The sequence below is a fragment of the Nannizzia gypsea genome, genomic scaffold, assembly GCF_000150975.2.
Source record: "Nannizzia gypsea CBS 118893 supercont1.8 genomic scaffold, whole genome shotgun sequence".
Taxonomy (NCBI): Eukaryota; Fungi; Ascomycota; class Eurotiomycetes; order Onygenales; family Arthrodermataceae; genus Nannizzia; species Nannizzia gypsea.
In genome coordinates this window covers 440,101-457,496 of record NW_003345194.1, presented here as the reverse complement: position 1 = coordinate 457,496, position 17,396 = coordinate 440,101, and the positions used below count along the sequence as shown (strand labels likewise).

The window sequence follows — 17,396 nt, the reverse complement described above, 5'->3', positions numbered from 1 at the left end:
TGGGTAGTGATTTCCGACACGTTACTCTATAAGCACGGAGCAGTACGGAGAATTAGGGAGAACGTAAGGGAGAGTATAATAAGGAGTGTAAGGAAGAGTAGAAGGGAGAGGTGTAAGGGAGATTGTGTAGATTCATTTGGCCCGCCGTAAAGGCTCTTTAGGTTGGACAAAGGACGAAACAAACAAACGGGACGCACCTAGAACTAACTAGCAAGGTTGGATGGCCTGGCTTCTTAGTTAGATAACTAGCAGGATATAGCGGTCTACCCGCTGAATGTGCTTTCAACACACTTGCCATAATGCATTATTACTTTGTAATGAAGATGTCTCTAGGTTGGGTCAAACAAAAGCAGGCCCATGGTCAGTTACCCCTCTTATGCGCAGGATACCGGCTATCAGCTTGCGATAAAGGAAGAAATGGTGTTGGTGGATGACATTACAAAGATGAACTATGCAAGCTACCTAGGTAGCTAGTTACCGCTAGAGCCCTTTGACGGAACTAGACACATGCCTTCCTGGACTTTAAGCCACAGGTTAACTGTTAGTTATCAGCTCATTGACAAAGGAACATTGGCATGGCAGGAATAGTTAGGTATGTTGCAAAGAAGCGGTTTACTCCCGCTAAACCCTTGTCCTGAATGACGGAAGGTCGGATCAGAGATGAGATAACTAATTGCAGTTGCTCCCAACTAGTTAACTAGTTACATTGGTGCTGGAGGCTTATATAGAGCTACTCTCAACCTGGTTTATCGACTTCATTTCCAACCAGAAAATAAAGTCATCTCACACATCCATCTGATTATCAACTTCAGTATACCTAGGTACCTAACCTAGGTACCGCTACGCAACGATGCTCCTTGGTGCTGCGGTAGTCGCGGCTGTTTTCTCAGCCATCTTTATCGGCATCGGATCTTGTACCGATATGGTAGGGACATGGATCAACTATCAGAACGGAACATATCGTTTTGATAGGAACGGAAGCAGCACCGGTGTCCGCTATACGGACGATAATAACAGCAACATCCGTGAAAGCGCCGAGCACAACTCCACGATGGCCACGACACAAAGCGTTCAAGACCTGAGAACAAGACTCGCCGCCCTGGAGAGAGGAGACTCGGCTCGCAACGTGGGTCAAAACGCGGCGGCTCGCAATGAAAGCTCAACCGCTACGATATCCATGAACTGTGTCACAACTCAAATTTTCTTGACTTCGAATTCAAGTCAAACAACCACCAGTGGTGCCTCTGAAGGCCAAGTAACCTCCATGGATGGACAAGTGGAAGAAGTAGGTATATGTCTTGATGATTTGAGCTCAGGCTGTCCATCAGCTAACCTTCTGCAGATCCCTTAACTAGGTACCTACCTAGGGACTTACGCTGAGAACGTCCGTGATTTCCGAGCGAAGTGGCATTTGGTGCCTTGAGTAACTAAATGGTGGATTGAAAGGATAGATGGAATTGAAGCCTAGAAATCATCATGTGACTGGGTGTCTGGGCAGAAGGTCCACCCAGGCAGTTCAAAGCAAGGGAAAAGAGAAGTACGAGGTACATGGAACGCCATCCGCCATACTATGGAGTTTGAGGTGCAAGGTACTTGCTCCCCGTATTTATGCGAGTCCCTTGCTTGTTCTTGTACCCCGTATAATTAGTGGGTCTAGTTACGCAGATAGTTAAACAGCAGCGGAGAGAGAGAGAGAATCGCCCTGAGGCCATGAGCCAGTACCAGGACAAGCCGATACCGTAGGTAACTAGGTAGTTAACTACAGAAATCAGCAGCCAGACCGACCACGATGGCCCGTCCGGCAGACGACGATGACCTGCACAAGCTGAACCAGGATGCGCGGGAAGCCGAAGCGCGGCTCGCAACGCAGAAGGAGCATGAGATGGGCGTCCTCGAGGCAGTCAAACTATACCCAAAGGCCACCGCTTGGTCGCTACTTTTCTGCATGGGCGTCATCATGAACGGGTTTGATGCGCAGGTGATAGGGAATATGTTTCCCGTGGCCAGGTTCCAGCGGGATTTCGGGTATCAGTTCGAGGGGAAGTGGAATATATCCGCTGCCTGGCAGTCTGGCCTGAGGTGAGTTGGTGCCGGCGAGACGATGGGACGGACATGCGGTTAACGTGGTGGAACAGCATGGGCAGTCCCATCGGACAGGTTGTGGGTGCACTGCTTGTCAGCTATCCCATGGAGTGGTTCGGTAGGAAGCCGACTTTTCTCGTACGTACGGGCCCTGATAACTACTGCATGTTCATGGCAGAGACTACGGATAACTCATCTCTCCTATCCTACAGGTCTGTGTGGTCATGACGGCTGGCTTTATCTTCATCCAGTTCTTTGCCCGGTCACTCGAGGTCCTGATTGTTGGCCAGTTACTCGGCGGCATCGTCTTGGGTACATATACGGTCATCGCGCCTACTTATGCCTCCGAGGTCTGTCCTGTGGCTCTGCGCGGCATCCTGACATCCTACGTCAACCTATGCTTTGTTATCGGCCAGTTCCTTGCCAACGGCATCTCTGCCGGTACACACAACCTGGATTCGCACTGGGCTTATAGCCTGCCATTCGCTCTACAGTGGGTTTGGCCCGCTATCATATTGTGTACGGTTCCCTTCGCCCCTGAGAGCCCCTGGTGGTTAGTGAGGAAAGATAGGATGGAGGATGCAAAGAAGTCACTGCGTCGTCTTGCTTCGTCGGAAGTTGACGTCAAACCCGCTCTTGTAGGTAGACTCCCGAGAGGCCTCAGGCCCATGAGCATGAGCCTCGTTGCTAAGTCTCTTTTTCCCCCTTTCTCTCTTCCCTTTTAATCTAGGCTATGATCATCGAAACGGACAGATTGGAGCAGCACATGGCTGCCGGTACTACCCTTCTAGACTGCTTCAAGAGCGTGAACGCCAGACGCACCGAGATCGCCGTGGGAGTTTACGCCATTCAAGTCCTCAGTGGGATATATCTCGTTGGCTACTCAAACTACTTCTTTACCCGTACTACTTTACCTATTTACCGTACCTCCATACTCCAGCATATTCGATGAGACGCTAACTCCCACATAGTCGCCGGGCTTAGTACTGACGATGCGTTCAACATGGGGGTAAGTCCCATCCCCCTTCTTCCGGCAACGAGCGCTATTCTCAACATAGTTAACAAATACTCAATAGCTCGGATTTCTCGGCGTTGGATTCCTCGGTACTGTTCTCTCCTGGTTCGAGCTCGCATACTTTGGCCGTCGTACCATCTACCGCAACGGCCTAGCGATGCTCGCCATCCTCCAGTTCATCATCGGCATACTCGACTGTGTTCCGAACTACGAAAAACGCCCTACCGTCATCTGGGCCCAGGCGTCGATGATGGTGGTCTGGAACTTTGCTTACAGTCTGTCCGTTGGGCCCGTGTGTTTCGTTATCCTGTGCGAGTGTTCCGCGACAAAGGTCCGGTCGAAGACCATTGCGTTGGCTACTGCTGTGCAGGCCATGCTAGGTATTGTCATGACCGTCGCTATTCCGTACATGATCAACCCAGACGCAGCGAACTGGCGTGGAAAACTTGGCTTTTTCTTCGGGGTATGTATCGGCGTCCACTTATGTTTCAACAGAGGTTGGTATTATATTGGTTGGTGCTGAATGGGTTATGCTGCTTCTAGGGCCTTGCTACGATATGTTTCGTCTGGACGTTTTTTAGAGTCCCTGAGACAAAGGGTAGGACGTATGAAGAGCTCGATATCATGTTTGAGAGAGACGTGCCTACTCGGAAGTTCAAGGGTTACAGGATTGATTAACTATCACTCCGTAGAGACGTGTCCATGTCCATGTCCGTGTTGGTGACTATTAAAGTAACTAATGATATTAACTAATGCTAATGATGGCTCTATTGTTAAAACAAGGCGCCGAACAAAAGAAAGGATCATGGATGTAAGAGCAGTGAGAGACATTAAATGCCTCTGCCAGCCTGAACCCGCCGTGCTCATATCAGGCGGGTTAAGCGGATTTGGGCGGGTTCAGGCTGGCAGAAGCTGAGACTGGTAAGGGTGTAACTAAAAGCACAAAAGTAACAAAAGGCATGGGGTATAAAATCATGGAAGTAAAAGGAGAAAGGGGGCTTGGATGAGTGTGAATATGAGGCAAGGATGATAATCCCCGTTTCTAGTTCCCGTTGGTCTTGGCTCCCGCAACCTTCTGGGAGTTGACCGACTGCTGCTTCTCCAGTGGTGGCATCTGGACCATCCAGTTTGGTGGTGCGATGCCGGTTTGTTCGTGGATGGTTGAGAAGAGCGGAGGCATGGACTGCATGATATTGCGGAGTGGTGCAGTTGCGTCCGCCGCACTGGAGTTTCCGTCTGCATTTCCGGTGTTCCAGACGGAGATCTTGGGCTGGAGACCCTGGATGGCTTGGCCGTTGGCTTTGGCGAGTTTCTCGTAGGTGCCGCTCTGGATCATCATGTACTGGAGGAGGCCCTGTGGTCCTCCGAGAACTTCGGCCATGGCGCCGTAGCCCTTTGCCATTTCCGTCATGGCTTCGGCTTCTTTCTGCTTGGCGTAGAATGCAGCTTCGGCTTCCTTGGTCTGGCGGTAGTCTATCAGGCTATTAGTATGGTATCACATAGAGAGGGGAAAAAAGGGGTATGGGACTGCTTACAGGTTGCGTCGGCTTCCATCTTGTAGCGGTACATGCTGGCATCTGCTTCCTTGGTGCGGCTGAAGTAGGTGGCTTCAGCGGTCTGTTCGGCAGCTTCTCTGGCGGCCTTGCTCTTGGTGACGTCGAGGGCTCGAAGTCTCTCAAGCTCGGTCTCTGCACGCTTGGTCTCAACGTGCTTCTGCAGCTCGGAATCCTTTGCTTCGGCCTGACGCTTAGCCTGGATTCTCGCAAGCTCGATGCCCATGTTAAGCTCTGTCTGGCGGTTGGTGAGCTGGGCATCGGCCTGGAGCTTGTCGCTTCGACGCTTGGTCTCGAGGACGGCCGTCTCAGCATCGATTCTGGAGATTTCCTGCTTGGTCTTTCCTCGCTTCTCTGCTTCTCCGATTTCACCTCTCATGCGAGCTTCGGCGACCTCGACCTTGGACTGGTTAAGGGCGCCTTCGTGGGCCTTGCGGCTGAGATAGGTGAAGTACTCGCTTCCGGGAGCATCCTGGAGCTCCTTGACGTTGGCATTGTAGCTGCTACCTGTTAGATTCTTCTCCTTTCTTCTTCTTCTTTTTTGGGTATGTCACTTACATTCTGAGACCGAACTGGTCGAGTTCCTTCTGGACGTTGTCGATGACATGCTGCTTGAAGAGCTGGCGCTCCTTGAAGATCTCTTCCATGGTCATGCCAGAGACGATGACTCGGGTCTCACCCTCGATGATGCCCTTGACGATATCCTGCACATAGTTTCCAGAGGCATTAGAGGCGTTGCTCTGGCGGCCAGCTTTTCCCGAGAGCAGGAGGGCATATTTCTTGAGCGAGGCAAGGTTGTTGTCTGGGCCGATGGTGAAGACTGCAGGGAGAGCAAACTGGAGCTTCTCGACGGTCATGGCCTGCAGGTTGAGAGAGAAGTCGAAGGGCGAGATGGAGATGCGAGTACACTGGGAGCAACCAGGTTAGCCACGAAGCTCCTGCATCAGTCTTGTAGGCTGGGGGAAAGGGTCTCTCTCGCTCACCTTCTGCCATGGCAGGAGAAAGGCCGTCTTCTTGATGAGGACATCTTGGATGCCAGCACCGGTGATGACCAGGTACTCGTTAGGCTCGGAGACGTTGTACCTAGAGAGTGTTAGACCGTAGCTGTTCAAGTAAACCGTCAAGACAGTTAATCAGTAGAGACTTACCACATGGTGAGTAGTAATTAGATGTGTGGAGTGATGTAGATTTGTAGAGCAGAGTTGAAGTTGGTAGCGTCAGGCAGGTAGTTTATGTGTTGGATCCTTTGAAGTTGGGCGTCAACAATGAATAAGATGAGTATGAGTATGAATGAGTATGAGTGTTTCTCTTGAGAGAGAAAGAGAATGAAGATGGTGATGGTGATGGTGAGAGGGAGAAGCCAGAGGCCACAAGGGGGTTTATATAGCCAGCGAGGCAGCTCTCCGGCGGCTGGTCGACACCGTCATAGAGCAATCCCCATCGTAATCGGGCAAAACAACGACCCAAGCTATCGCAAACTATCCCACGCTCTAAATCCTCCACCACCCCTAGTCTTGCTCTTGCATCCAGCGGAAAAACGGCTCCTCGGCGTCGCAGGCCTGCGTGTGTGACTGGCTGCGTAGGGATCGTGGTTCACGGTCGGCGGAACCACCCGCCATCCTCGTCCTCCGCCTCCGCCTCTTGCTCTCTGCTCTTCGCTCTCTTGCTCTCATGCTCTCATGCTGCTCCGACCCAGGGATACGAGCAGCGTGGGCGCATGAAACAAGAGAAAAGGCGCCTTGCCTGTGAGTAACTAGGTCAGCATAGCTATAGCTCGCATGCTGTAACTATAGTTAACAAAGCCTATGCGCCATTTTGCTGCCTGCTGCGGCGCTTTCAAGAGGCAAGACACAAACATGAGCCTCCGCGGCCGCCCAAGAGCCGCATGTCCAGCCAGTCACGCCAGCCGGTGTCTAGTTCGTGTTGCTCGTTGTTCCCGGCGCTGCCATGGGATCGTCTCGCTAGCCGGCACGAGCGAGCAGCCTCATTGGCGGAGCGGAGCGGATGGAGCAAGGGGAAGAGGACAGGACAGCAGCGCAGGGCTTAGATGGGACTCCTCTCTCTCGCTCTCTCCCCCCTGCGCTTGGTTCGGGCAGTGCATGTCATCTGTCATGCGTTGCTGTGTCGGGCAAATGTCGGCAGTTTTGTCGCTGGTTGGCGGTTCATCCCGGTCATCGCATAAAGCGTATGTACTCTGTGTCTGTCAGCCTGGCTGGCCGACCCGGGGCCTTCTGAGTTATGTAAACTGTCCACGCCCGAAGGCGTTTGCCGTCGCGTGGGCGCGTGCCGGGGTGAATAACTAGGTAGTGAATAGCTGGCCCCAGTCGTGTATATCTACCGGTCGTCCGTACCTTAGTAACCCGCAGTCACAAAACAGCGTAACATAACACATATCACATAGCACCGTTAATCACTCCTCCATACATACTCCGATTGCTTGCTGTCTGACCTCATCTCAGAGCCAGTCAGCCAGCCAACCAGCCAGCCATGGACGAGGTGCCCTCGTACGAAGAGTCGGAGGCCTCCTTTGCGCGGCAGGACAAGAAGTCCCCCTTCCCCGTCCACCCGCCGCCGTCGCTGCTCCCCCAGCAGCTCGCAGAAACACGGACACAGCGCATCCAGTCCATCCTCACCTCCTACGTCGACCCCCTCCTCTTCTCCCAGGGCGCCCACGGCCTGTACAAGACCACCTTCATCCTCGTCCCGTCCTCCGTCTCCAGCCTCCAGGACGCCCCCAGCAACGCTCTCACCACCCCGCAGGAGCCCCAGATCGTCGGCTTCCCGTCAGACGAGGTCGTCAAGCTCGTCCGTCTCCAGGGCGAGGAACATACCATGGAGTTCTGGCGACAGCCCGCCGTCGTCGCTGAGCTGGACTCCGCCCTGCGCGCCCGCCTCGCTGCCTCCGGCCATCGAATCTACAACGAACAGCAGCAGGCTGCCGACGCTGAGCCAGAACCCGAGCCCGAGAAGCAGCAGCAGCCAGTACACGCGCCGAAGGGGAAGCTGAGACGCTCCATCTGGCGGCTGGCTGGCGGCTCGGACGATACCATCAACGACCAGAAGCTCGGCTGGCGTGCCGAGGAGCCGGCCGACGGAGGGAAGAAGATTCCCACGGGGCTGGTCAAGGTCACCATCGTCTGGAAGGAGGTTGCCCTGCGCATATCCAACGAGATGGGCCTTTACGATACCCAGCGGGGGCCGGCCCTCTATCTCACGGTCGAGGTCGGCTCGTAGTCGCTCGCGTTCTGTATCTTAGTTGATGCCACTTTGTCTCTCCATAACGACAGCCATGACTCTCTCTCTCTCTCTTTCTCTCTTCCATCATCCTTGTCTATCTCTCAGTATATCCGCCTGAATTGCCTGTAAATCAACTCGTCTCTCCATGTATCAATATCAAATAGCAAATATCAAATATCGACCTGCTCCCTTCTGATGACGTCAGCAGTGACCTACACGTGACATGTTCTTATCGATAAGCTCATCCCACCTGCTTTTGCTTTCTTTTTCTCTATCAAGCAAAGCTGCAAAACATTTACTTCTCATCAAGCCAACACAAACACTAAACTAATATCAGCCTCGTTGCGCCCTGCTCGCTAACATACAGTCAAAAGATCTAAAGATACCACCGGTCTGACTTCGCAGAGCTGTACCATGGCGCCCTCGACCCCGCTCTCAATCGCAACTGGCGCTGTCCAGCGACTGGTCAAGGAGGAAGCATCCTACCAGCGCGAGAAGAAGGACCAGGAACAGCGCCTCGAGAAGCTGTCAAAGGAGGCCTCGGACGATGAGAACCGCGAGTACATGCTCAATCAAGAGGTTAGAGCTGTTCTTCTTTCTGATGTATATACATACATACGTGTTTATTTAGGCGCTAACGGCTTCCAGCGCAAAGCACTAGAGGAGACCGAGAAGCTTCTCCCCCAGCTAAAACAGAAGATCATCGAGGCCGTTTCAAAGTTGGAGCGTTTGCTTGTGGGTTATTCCTTTTTTTTCCTTTCTTTGCGTCTACAATTGCTAGTTGCTGTCTATATATCGTGAATCATAGCTAATTTCTGCTTCTGTCGTCGGGCGGTAGGCTGAAGAAGGTCAAAAGGGGATGGAGAGCGATGTTGCTCAGATAAACGCTGCAAAGGAGGCCATATCCCAGTCCAAGACTGCTGTTAGGGAAATCTCGTAGGCCGCACGAGGAAACTGATGAACGGGACGAGCGTAATATTGTACGTGTGTATGTTCTCATCCATGATTCCTGTGACTTGCAGGGATTATTATTAGTTTGGTCACTGCGCCTCCTCAATCGTGCATATAACTCTGAAAAAATGGGACTGGGGATGATGGGTATCTATGGCGTCTTGCTGTGTGTCAAGTCAAAGTAAACCGGCCAGTCTCAAGCTCCGCTGTTTTATCTCCGGCGGCTTGTGCATGGGGAAATAGTAATTCAAGCGAGTCCAGCTAGGTGGTATCCATCTTCTCTGTCGGCCGGGTATCAGATATCTCTTCCCCTTCTTCAAAATCATCTTCCATACCCTGCGAGGTGGCTCCCTCCTGAGTCTCCCCTTCGTCCCCGGAGATCTCTCCCTCATCAGCCATGTTCTCATCCCCATCGTCCTTGGCAGTCTCTTTGTCTTCTGGAGTAGCCGCTTCCGACGCAGTAAAGGTCTGTCTAAGCGGAGTGCCACCACGAGTTGCAGGACCAGACCTCTCAGCCTGAAGCTTCGCAATCGCGGGCTTCGTCTCCTCCCCTCCACCTCCAGTTTGTTGCGAGGGAGTCATGCTGCTGTCTGGATCCGGTCGAGGTGTACTGACCGCACTCCTCTTTCCCTTGGAGCTAGCATCCCCTTCATCCCCGTCATCATCTTCCTCCATCCCTTCTCGTCTCTCTACTTCCTCCTTTTCATCCCTGATGAGTCGTCTAAGATGCATCCCTTCATCAACAATACGCCCAAACTGCTCTCTTCGCTCTGCCCATGTCTGCGCGTATTCTGAGCTTTCCTTCTCCAGCTTCGCGATCTCAGCATGCAGCTTCTCCAGGTTCGCCTGTTGATCATCTCGCGGTCGAAGCAGCCGGTTAGAAGTAATCTTGTCCGCTAGCTCGTCGTACGTTTTCCGCAGTGCAAGCGTGTTCTGCGCTTCTTCCAGCTGTGACCGTAGCTCCGTGGTGTTGTCTCGAACTTCCTGCGCGGTCGCCATAATCTCCAGCTTCTCCGCCGCATACCGCTCTCGTTCCTTCTCGTTACTTGCCAGCAGAAGCTGGATTCGGACAAGGCTGCTCTCGAATGCGGTAAAGTCTAGCGTTATATCCTCCCGAAGCTGCCTCCATTCCTCCAGCATTTTCTGCTTTTCCGCTTCATGCTCCTGGTTCGCATTGGTGGCCTCGGGAGGCGGTGTTGCGAGGAACGAGCCCGGTGATGATATGAGAGAGTTCGGCGCAAGTAGACGCTTTGTTATCCTCTTGAATGGCTTCTCTTCAACGTTTAATAGGCGGGATCGGTGAAGTCCATCTGTCGTGGTTGGTCAGTTTTGCAAAGACTTTGCCTCAGTAACCTCCAAGCTCACCTTCATCCACCTGGTCCAAGAGCGAATAGTTCTCCATCTCAGCAATATATCGGCTTCCCTAGAAGCGTGAGTGAGTTATTAAAAATAAAACAGTGCACGGAGTTATCTTCGCCTTCTCCTCGCGATGAACTTGCTTGGTTGAAGCTTGAAAAAGCTCAAAAGCCGCAGAAGCTTCGCACTGCCCGAACGGGACTAGTGCGTCTCCAGCGTGATCACTCTAAAGCGACTTCAAGCCAACTTTGATTCTATCAACATCAGCTTCAAACAAAGACTATTGAGAGCTGAGAAACGAGCCTATCAAACTGTCTAGTCTTACTGACCAAAGGGAAGGGCTACATAGACCCAGAAAGCAGCTCCATGGTTTACTCTGTATTGGGTTGCTTCCTCGGTGGAGGCGTAACTAACTCTGGCTGCCAACTGGTGGCGTTGCGATGAACGATGAAGGATACCCTGCGAGCGGAAACAATTGCCACAGAGTACTGAGTATGGCTGCACGAAAAGTGCCTTAATACGCCCTTAAATCATTGTATTCTACTCTATAGATACCCCCTGGGAACTACGGAGTCGACATTCTCTCGAAAAGTAGTTGACGCTTCAAAGACCTGGTCAATACCCAAATGAATTATCGGGCGTATTAAGATGGCTTACGACTTCCTAAGCAACAATATGGAAAGAAGACTTGGTCGTTATGAAGGCGTTGGAAAGTGGTTGATCTTGACCATGGATGGCAAAAAGCTTACTTCCTCCCATAACCGTCATATAAAGTAAACAATATTTTATATGCTATGTTGTATAGGTTCAACTGCTAGACATAGACTGCTAAAAGGGAAGAGAATAGCTTCCTTCCTAATTTCTACTGCTCACCAGGAATAGAAGATCGCCCATCACCGTCGATGTTTGGCGAAAGGGAAAAGTGGGAAAACGTCATAGTGCCAGTGATGTTTTCAACGTTTGGGTTCCATGGTTGACGCGCTAGAAACGCACCCATGGATGCATAATTGCCATAATGAGAAATGACCACAAGGCAACGTCACCGCCGCCCTCATTTTCCCATGCCACACTGGTGGTTTTTCCGCCATCCTCTTTTGATACCCCGCAATCGAGTGGTGGGGGAAGTTGAGCCACCCCCTTATATACAACTGAGGACGCCTTCACGCTCTTTTCCCTTCGCTTTTGATTGTTCCATCTGCATGTCAAGATCGTCAGGCTTTCCCATCTCTTTCATTCCGTCTATACCAGAATACCCCATTCAACCCTAGACGAACGCGTTCCAAATGGCTGAACCAAAAGATATTGAGCCTGTGCAGACACCCAGTCCTCCTGTACGTGAAGTTGTCTCTGCTCCCGACGGAAATGAGCCAACGAAGGAGGATCTTGCGACCCTGAGAAAGGTGGCTGGTAAATTGCCATGGTCAGCCTTCCTTGTCGCTGTTGTCGAGCTATGCGAGCGGTTCGCATACTATGGTCTGAATGGACCGTTCCAGGTAAGCTCCTACAGATTCAAGTTAATGGTTTATGGTGCTAACTGTCATATCCAGAATTATATGCAGCATAAGTACAAAGATCCCAGTGGAGTTCCGGGAGCTATTGGTGAGTTACTCCGGTTCTTAAACTTATTCTTCGTCTTCGTATTGACTCTCTATAGGTCTTGGGCAGTCTGCGGCCACAGGACTGAGCAGCTTTTTTCAGGTATGGATGACCAAACCGACATCTCAGAACACTTCTGACCCTTCTTATACCTACAGTTTTGGTGCTACATTACTCCAATCATCGGTGCTATCATTGCAGATCAATATATGGGAAAGTACAACACCATCGTCATCTTCGCCTTGATCTATATCTCGGGACTCATTGTTCTGTTCTGCACCGCCCTTCCCATTGCCATTGAGCACGGAGCTTCCCTCGCTGGTTTGGTGGTAGCTATGATTATCATTGGTCTTGGGACAGGCGGAATCAAGGCCAACATATCTCCTTTAATTGCAGAGCAAGTAACTGCGACAAAACCCGAAGTAAAGACCCTGAAAACCGGAGAGAGGGTTATTGTTGATCCTTCACGCACCGTAGAGCGTGTCTGTAAGTTTTTTAAACCCGCTACCGCACTTCTATGAACTGAGCTAATTGAGTCTACAGATATGATTTTCTACATGTGCATTAACACTGGCTCGCTGGCTGCGATCGCAACTACCGAACTAGAACTCCATATCGGATTCTGGGCAGCCTACTTGCTCCCTCTTTGTATGTTTATCGTTGGATTCGTTGTGCTTATTGTGGGACGAAAGGTTTACGTCGTCCGGCCACCAAAGGGCTCCATCTATCCCCGTGCCTTCAAGATCATGTATATCGGCATGAAAAATGGGGGGAACCTAGATGCTGCTAAAAGCTCCTCCCAACGACACATCGGTGGACGCGTATTCCCTTGGAATGATCAGTTTGTGGACGAAATGAAACGAGCCTTGGTAGCTTGCCGAGTTTTCATGTAAGTCACGTCAATGTCTAACTAATGTTATATACCCTTTACTGATTTGACTGCACAGTTATTTCCCTATCTACTGGGTTTGCTACCAGCAAATGGTGAATAACTTTGTGTCCCAAGCCTCGACCATGCAGCTTCATGGGATCCCCAACGATATTATGCAGAACATCAACCCTCTGGCAATTATCATATTCATTCCAATCTGTGATAGAATTGTCTATCCCCTCCTGCGTAAGAGAGGTAAGTTGTACACACATTACTCAGTAACACGACATCCGCTAATGTGAAATAGGCATCAAGTTCAAACCCATTACGCGCATAACCACGGGCTTCTTATTTGCCTCCATTGCAATGGCGTATGCCGCCATTGTGCAGCATCTCATCTATAGCAGTCCACCATGCTACAACACCCCTATGAAATGCGATGCGAGCAAAAACGGGAAACTGCCCAATCAAATCCATGTTGCTGTCCAATCTCCCGCATATCTTATGATCGGTCTCTCTGAGATATTCGCTAGCATTACTGGCTTAGAATATGCATACACTAAGGCACCGCCCTCTATGAAATCATTCGTCATGGCGATGTTCTTACTCACCTCCGCAGTCGGTGCTGCCCTTGGTATGGCCATCTCCCCTGTCGCCAAAGACCCTAAACTTGTGGTAAGTTCACTCTCCTTCCTAAAAGGTCTCAATAGCTTTCTAACCTCCTAGTAGTGGATGTATACAGGCTTGTCTGTCGCATCAGCGGTGGCCGGCATTATCTTCTGGTTCCTGTTCAGCCGCTACAACGCTAAGGAAGAAGCTATGAATGCACTGGCAGAAAAGGAATTACGCGAAGACAGGCCAGTTGCTGCGAACGAGAACTCCATTATCTGAACTGCGTCACGTTTCCACGCTATAGATTCGCAGGAGCACTTGGCTGCTTGAATCGGTCTCGTATAAAATACCTGGGAGGATCGGGTGTGGCGTTCTGTGTATTGCTACTGTTTTCCTATTAACTACCAAAATCTCCCATGGAGTCAGTTGCAGAGCAACATTCCGCCATGGGTGTCTAACAATGCTAATAATGGATGTTTACTATGTTTATGATTCATAGCACATGTTATAACCCGAGACATAGTCGTTCGGCCAAGCAGACGGACATACTGCTTCGCTTCCCAGTAAGCAAAACAGTCTAACCCCAGACTCCTCGGTAGCTGTCGCTACCCCGGCCATCTCAATGTGCTTGTAAACGAAGGGCGTAGGGAATGTCAACAATGTTAACAACCCTTGAACTTCCCAACGACATACATATGCACTACTCCGGACCAACTTCTCGTATTAATTGCATCATCTCATAGCCAATCGGTAGTACCATGCTTAATGTAAGAGCATGACACTTTCGGAAGATATAGGGATCATAGAATTATACCGTCCCAGTCATATCTGCACTCCGAGCCGAGGTGGTTTGTTTCGCAGCCGCTGACTCTTAACATACGGAACATTTTTGAGTTGACTAACTAATTAGGGGGATTCGGCTGTGGAGGCGGGAGGTGGATTCGTCAACGAAAACTAGCCATATACTCCGTACTCCTTACCTCGAGTACATACACAGAGCGAGCAGATGGTCTGTTTGCTGTTATTTGGCGGCTGACTAGGTGTTACTTTACCCCATACGACATTATGACAGCCACGTTTTGGACGTGCGGGACGCTGAAGGATGGATGTATGATAGGTATGACAGCAGCTCTTGGTAGACACACTGACATGCCATGGCTCCTTGGCAGGACGCCTCCCAAGACGGGCGGCGACTAAGCTAAGAGTCGGCGAATTTATGACATGGTAGACATCCTGGGGGGGTTTTGAGGGGCACGCATGGATATCCTACGCAGTTCTACGAGTACAATGTTAAAGAAGGGGTTTAAGTTAAGGGAAAGAAAAGTAATTCTAACACTTGTCTCATTTTATAAATGTATGCTATCGTCGATTCCCCATGCAGAAGCCAAAGGTCTCGCTCACAAAAGAGGGTAGAAGTGGTAGTAGCCAGGACCAAGATAGGACAAAATAGAACAGAAACCCAGGGGGTATGGACTAGGAGGAAAAGTAACTACACAAAATGAAAACCGTTAAAAAAAATTAGAAAAGTTGGTTGAAGGAGAGGAAGAAGGGATCAAATTGGTCGACGTTGTCACGTGAAGGAGGTTTTGAATGCAGAGGGAAGGAAAGGGAGAAAAAAGACAAGAGAGAAAGAGAAAGGAAAAGGGTTCAGTACTAGAGCTTGGAGCCTTGGTCTTCACCACGAGGCGATATGTCTCCGTTTGAGGTTCCGTTTATACGGCCGATGGAGGAAAGGAGGATGCCAACTTCGCGTTCTAGCGAGTTAACCTCGGAGTGTGGGTTGTACATCTTGGATTTGATCCATGAGTCTAGGTCGGAGTCTGAGAATGTTCGGATTGCCGTTTCGCGATCCACCTTGGCGTCCTGAGCAGCACGGATGACTCCTCTGGCGACGGAAACGCTGACTTCACGGATTCTTGTGATTTCAGGGTAGAGCAGGCCTCGGTCAAGTTCCTCGGTTGTCAGGGATGTTGCAAGGGCGTCTGCAGCAGCGTAGATCATGGTATCGGTGACTTCGACGGCCTTGGATAGGATGGTTCCGAGTCCGATACCGGGGAAGACATACATGTTGTTGCCCTGGCCAGGGTAGTAGGTGGAAGTCTCACCGGCACTGTTCTTGAAGGAGAATGAAGGGAATGGAGAGCCAGAGGCAAATAGCGCACGGCCATCTGTGTGAGTGATTGCAGACTTAAAGTCACATTCTGAGTTGGCGGAGGGATTTGAGAGAGGGAAGATGATAGGCTGCTTGTTATTGTCTGCCATCTTCTTGAGGATCTCTGGAGTGAAGACACCTCCAAGGGTGGAGAGTCCCATCAGCATGGTGGGCTTGACATGGTCTACGACTTCTTCCAAGGTCTTGAACTGCTGGCCGTTGTTGTCATGGCGCGCGAAGTAGACTTTGTGAGCGGCAAGTCTATCACCTCGGTCCGCAGTGACAAGGCCCTTGGTGTCCACAAGGTAGAAGCAAGCTTTGGCCTCATCCTCGGTCATTCCCTCCTTGACAAAGAAGTCGACGATCTGCTTAGCAACACCGACACCTGCACTTCCAGCGCCGAGGAACACAGCACGGTGGTCCTTGGGTGGCAGGCCAGATCGCTTGACGGCATTTATCACTCCACCCAAAATGACGGCTCCTGTTCCCTGGATATCGTCATTGAAGCAAGTGTAGTTGTGACGGTATTTTACGAGGGCAGGGAAGGGATTCTTGAAATCCTCAAATTGTATGACGATACTGTTGCTTTGTTAGCCGAATGACGGTTCCCCAAAACATAACGGTCTCAGAAATAATCGCTTACCCTGGCCATCTCTCGGTCAACGCAGCCATGAGCTCATCCATGAACTCAAGCTCCTGCTCCTGAGTAACCTTGCCACGGCGGCTGCCCATGTACAGAGGGTCTTCTCTTAGAGCCTTATTGCTGGTTCCCAGGTCAAGGGTGAGGGGGAGAGTAGCTTCGGGCCTGATGCCAGCACAGGCAGTATAGAGAGCAAGCTTTCCAATTGGGATACCCATTCCGTTGATTCCGAGATCGCCCAATCCCAATATTCTCGAGCCGTCGGTGATAACAGTGATGTCGACGTTTGGCTGGGGCCAGTTCTGGATGACTGCGGCAATGTTTCCTCGGTCCTCGTAGCTAAGATACATTCCTACACTCCAGATTAGCCATTGTCACCTCGTAGCCAGCACAGAACCACACTCGGAAGCTCACCTTCAGGCTGCTGATATATCTCAGACCATTTCTGGCAAGCTTCACCAACAACAGGTGTGTAGATAAGGGGAGTAAGCTCCTGCACAGCTGTTAGCCTATCCGTCCACCAAAAGTGCCCCTCCCAACGGCTCAGGCAGTCATGTATATACCTGTAGATGGTCCATGACCAGGCGGTAGAATAGGTGCACACTGTTCTTGCGGATCGTGCTAAGGTAGAGGAACTTCTCGATAGGAGTAGACTTGAGGGCCAGCTGAGCAAGACCTGCAGTTACAGTCAGCTTCTGCACCACGCAACGGAGCTTCCGGAGCACTTACATCTGGTCTTCTGCACCTCATAGCTCTCTGCACGAGGCGGCGTGAGTCCGTATGTGCGAAGATACTTGCGGATGTATCCTGGATTCGCAGTGTCGAAGTAGCCGTCGCTATAGAAGACAAACTGTCAGCACACCGAAAACAGCAAGGCGGTGAGGTTATACTGCTGGCCCAAAGGGGAAAATCTCGACGTCGACGAGAACGACTTCAGGCAACTTACACTGGAGAACCGGTCGAGCCGGCAGGCGACTGTGCGGGAGACGAGGAGTGCATCGCGTTATACTGAGGGCAGTACAGGCTAGGACCGAGCATGCTGGGTCTGGAGCGCAATGGCAGTGAGGCAAGGGGGGTAGTAGAGCGAGAGGTGAGTTTGCGGGTGTGAGAAGCAGCAGCAGAAGCAACAGAAGCAATCCTGTGGTGCGTCGAGAGAGGTGGACGAGAAAGCATCTCCCACCCGAGGAACGAGGACGAGGCCGTTGATATATAGTTAATGGTAACCAATCTTCTTCTAGGGGCCCACGTCAGTACGGTTTCTCGCTCTTCTCTCCTTTGCTTTGCTTTTGAAACAAGGATTGGAGCCGGATTCTGGGGAAGGGAAGGGGACT

The 17,396-nt window shown here is 51.1% G+C and overlaps 8 protein-coding genes across 8 annotated transcripts; 5 read left to right on the top strand and 3 right to left on the bottom strand.

Annotated features, from left to right (window-relative positions):
- Positions 1-850: 850 nt before the first annotated feature.
- On the top strand, positions 851-1,423 carry MGYG_08014 (hypothetical protein; the record flags this gene model as incomplete). The annotated part of the gene is made up of 2 exons (XM_003169798.1): positions 851-1,289; positions 1,356-1,423. The coding sequence occupies 2 exons, from the start codon at positions 851-853 to the stop codon at positions 1,421-1,423; spliced, it is 507 nt and encodes a 168-aa protein (XP_003169846.1).
- Positions 1,424-1,789: 366 nt separating this feature from the next.
- Positions 1,790-3,775, top strand: MGYG_08013 (general alpha-glucoside permease; the record flags this gene model as incomplete). The annotated part of the gene is made up of 7 exons (XM_003169797.1): positions 1,790-2,079; positions 2,136-2,220; positions 2,295-2,720; positions 2,813-2,984; positions 3,054-3,091; positions 3,159-3,560; positions 3,641-3,775. 7 exons carry the CDS (start codon positions 1,790-1,792, stop codon positions 3,773-3,775), a joined length of 1,548 nt encoding a protein of 515 aa, XP_003169845.1.
- Positions 3,776-4,139: 364 nt separating this feature from the next.
- MGYG_08012 (hypothetical protein) lies at positions 4,140-5,803 on the bottom strand (the record flags this gene model as incomplete). Its single annotated transcript, XM_003169796.1, has 5 exons — positions 4,140-4,570; positions 4,633-5,150; positions 5,209-5,558; positions 5,634-5,733; positions 5,799-5,803. The coding sequence occupies 5 exons, from the start codon at positions 5,801-5,803 to the stop codon at positions 4,140-4,142; spliced, it is 1,404 nt and encodes a 467-aa protein (XP_003169844.1).
- A 1,334-nt stretch (positions 5,804-7,137) lies between these two features.
- Positions 7,138-7,884, top strand: MGYG_08011 (hypothetical protein; the record flags this gene model as incomplete). Its single annotated transcript, XM_003169795.1, has 1 exon — positions 7,138-7,884. The coding sequence occupies one exon, from the start codon at positions 7,138-7,140 to the stop codon at positions 7,882-7,884; it is 747 nt and encodes a 248-aa protein (XP_003169843.1).
- Positions 7,885-8,301: 417 nt separating this feature from the next.
- MGYG_08010 (tubulin binding cofactor A) lies at positions 8,302-8,827 on the top strand (the record flags this gene model as incomplete). The annotated part of the gene is made up of 3 exons (XM_003169794.1): positions 8,302-8,466; positions 8,536-8,622; positions 8,726-8,827. The coding sequence occupies 3 exons, from the start codon at positions 8,302-8,304 to the stop codon at positions 8,825-8,827; spliced, it is 354 nt and encodes a 117-aa protein (XP_003169842.1).
- A 272-nt stretch (positions 8,828-9,099) lies between these two features.
- On the bottom strand, positions 9,100-10,240 carry MGYG_08009 (hypothetical protein; the record flags this gene model as incomplete). Its single annotated transcript, XM_003169793.1, has 2 exons — positions 9,100-10,148; positions 10,204-10,240. The coding sequence occupies 2 exons, from the start codon at positions 10,238-10,240 to the stop codon at positions 9,100-9,102; spliced, it is 1,086 nt and encodes a 361-aa protein (XP_003169841.1).
- A 1,237-nt stretch (positions 10,241-11,477) lies between these two features.
- On the top strand, positions 11,478-13,552 carry MGYG_08008 (peptide transporter PTR2-A; the record flags this gene model as incomplete). Its single annotated transcript, XM_003169792.1, has 8 exons — positions 11,478-11,687; positions 11,742-11,793; positions 11,849-11,892; positions 11,949-12,276; positions 12,334-12,679; positions 12,738-12,916; positions 12,969-13,336; positions 13,391-13,552. The coding sequence occupies 8 exons, from the start codon at positions 11,478-11,480 to the stop codon at positions 13,550-13,552; spliced, it is 1,689 nt and encodes a 562-aa protein (XP_003169840.1).
- Positions 13,553-14,926: 1,374 nt separating this feature from the next.
- MGYG_08007 (NAD-dependent malic enzyme) lies at positions 14,927-17,238 on the bottom strand (the record flags this gene model as incomplete). The annotated part of the gene is made up of 6 exons (XM_003169791.1): positions 14,927-16,004; positions 16,069-16,417; positions 16,480-16,558; positions 16,629-16,741; positions 16,795-16,901; positions 17,012-17,238. The coding sequence occupies 6 exons, from the start codon at positions 17,236-17,238 to the stop codon at positions 14,927-14,929; spliced, it is 1,953 nt and encodes a 650-aa protein (XP_003169839.1).
- Positions 17,239-17,396: the final 158 nt, after the last annotated feature.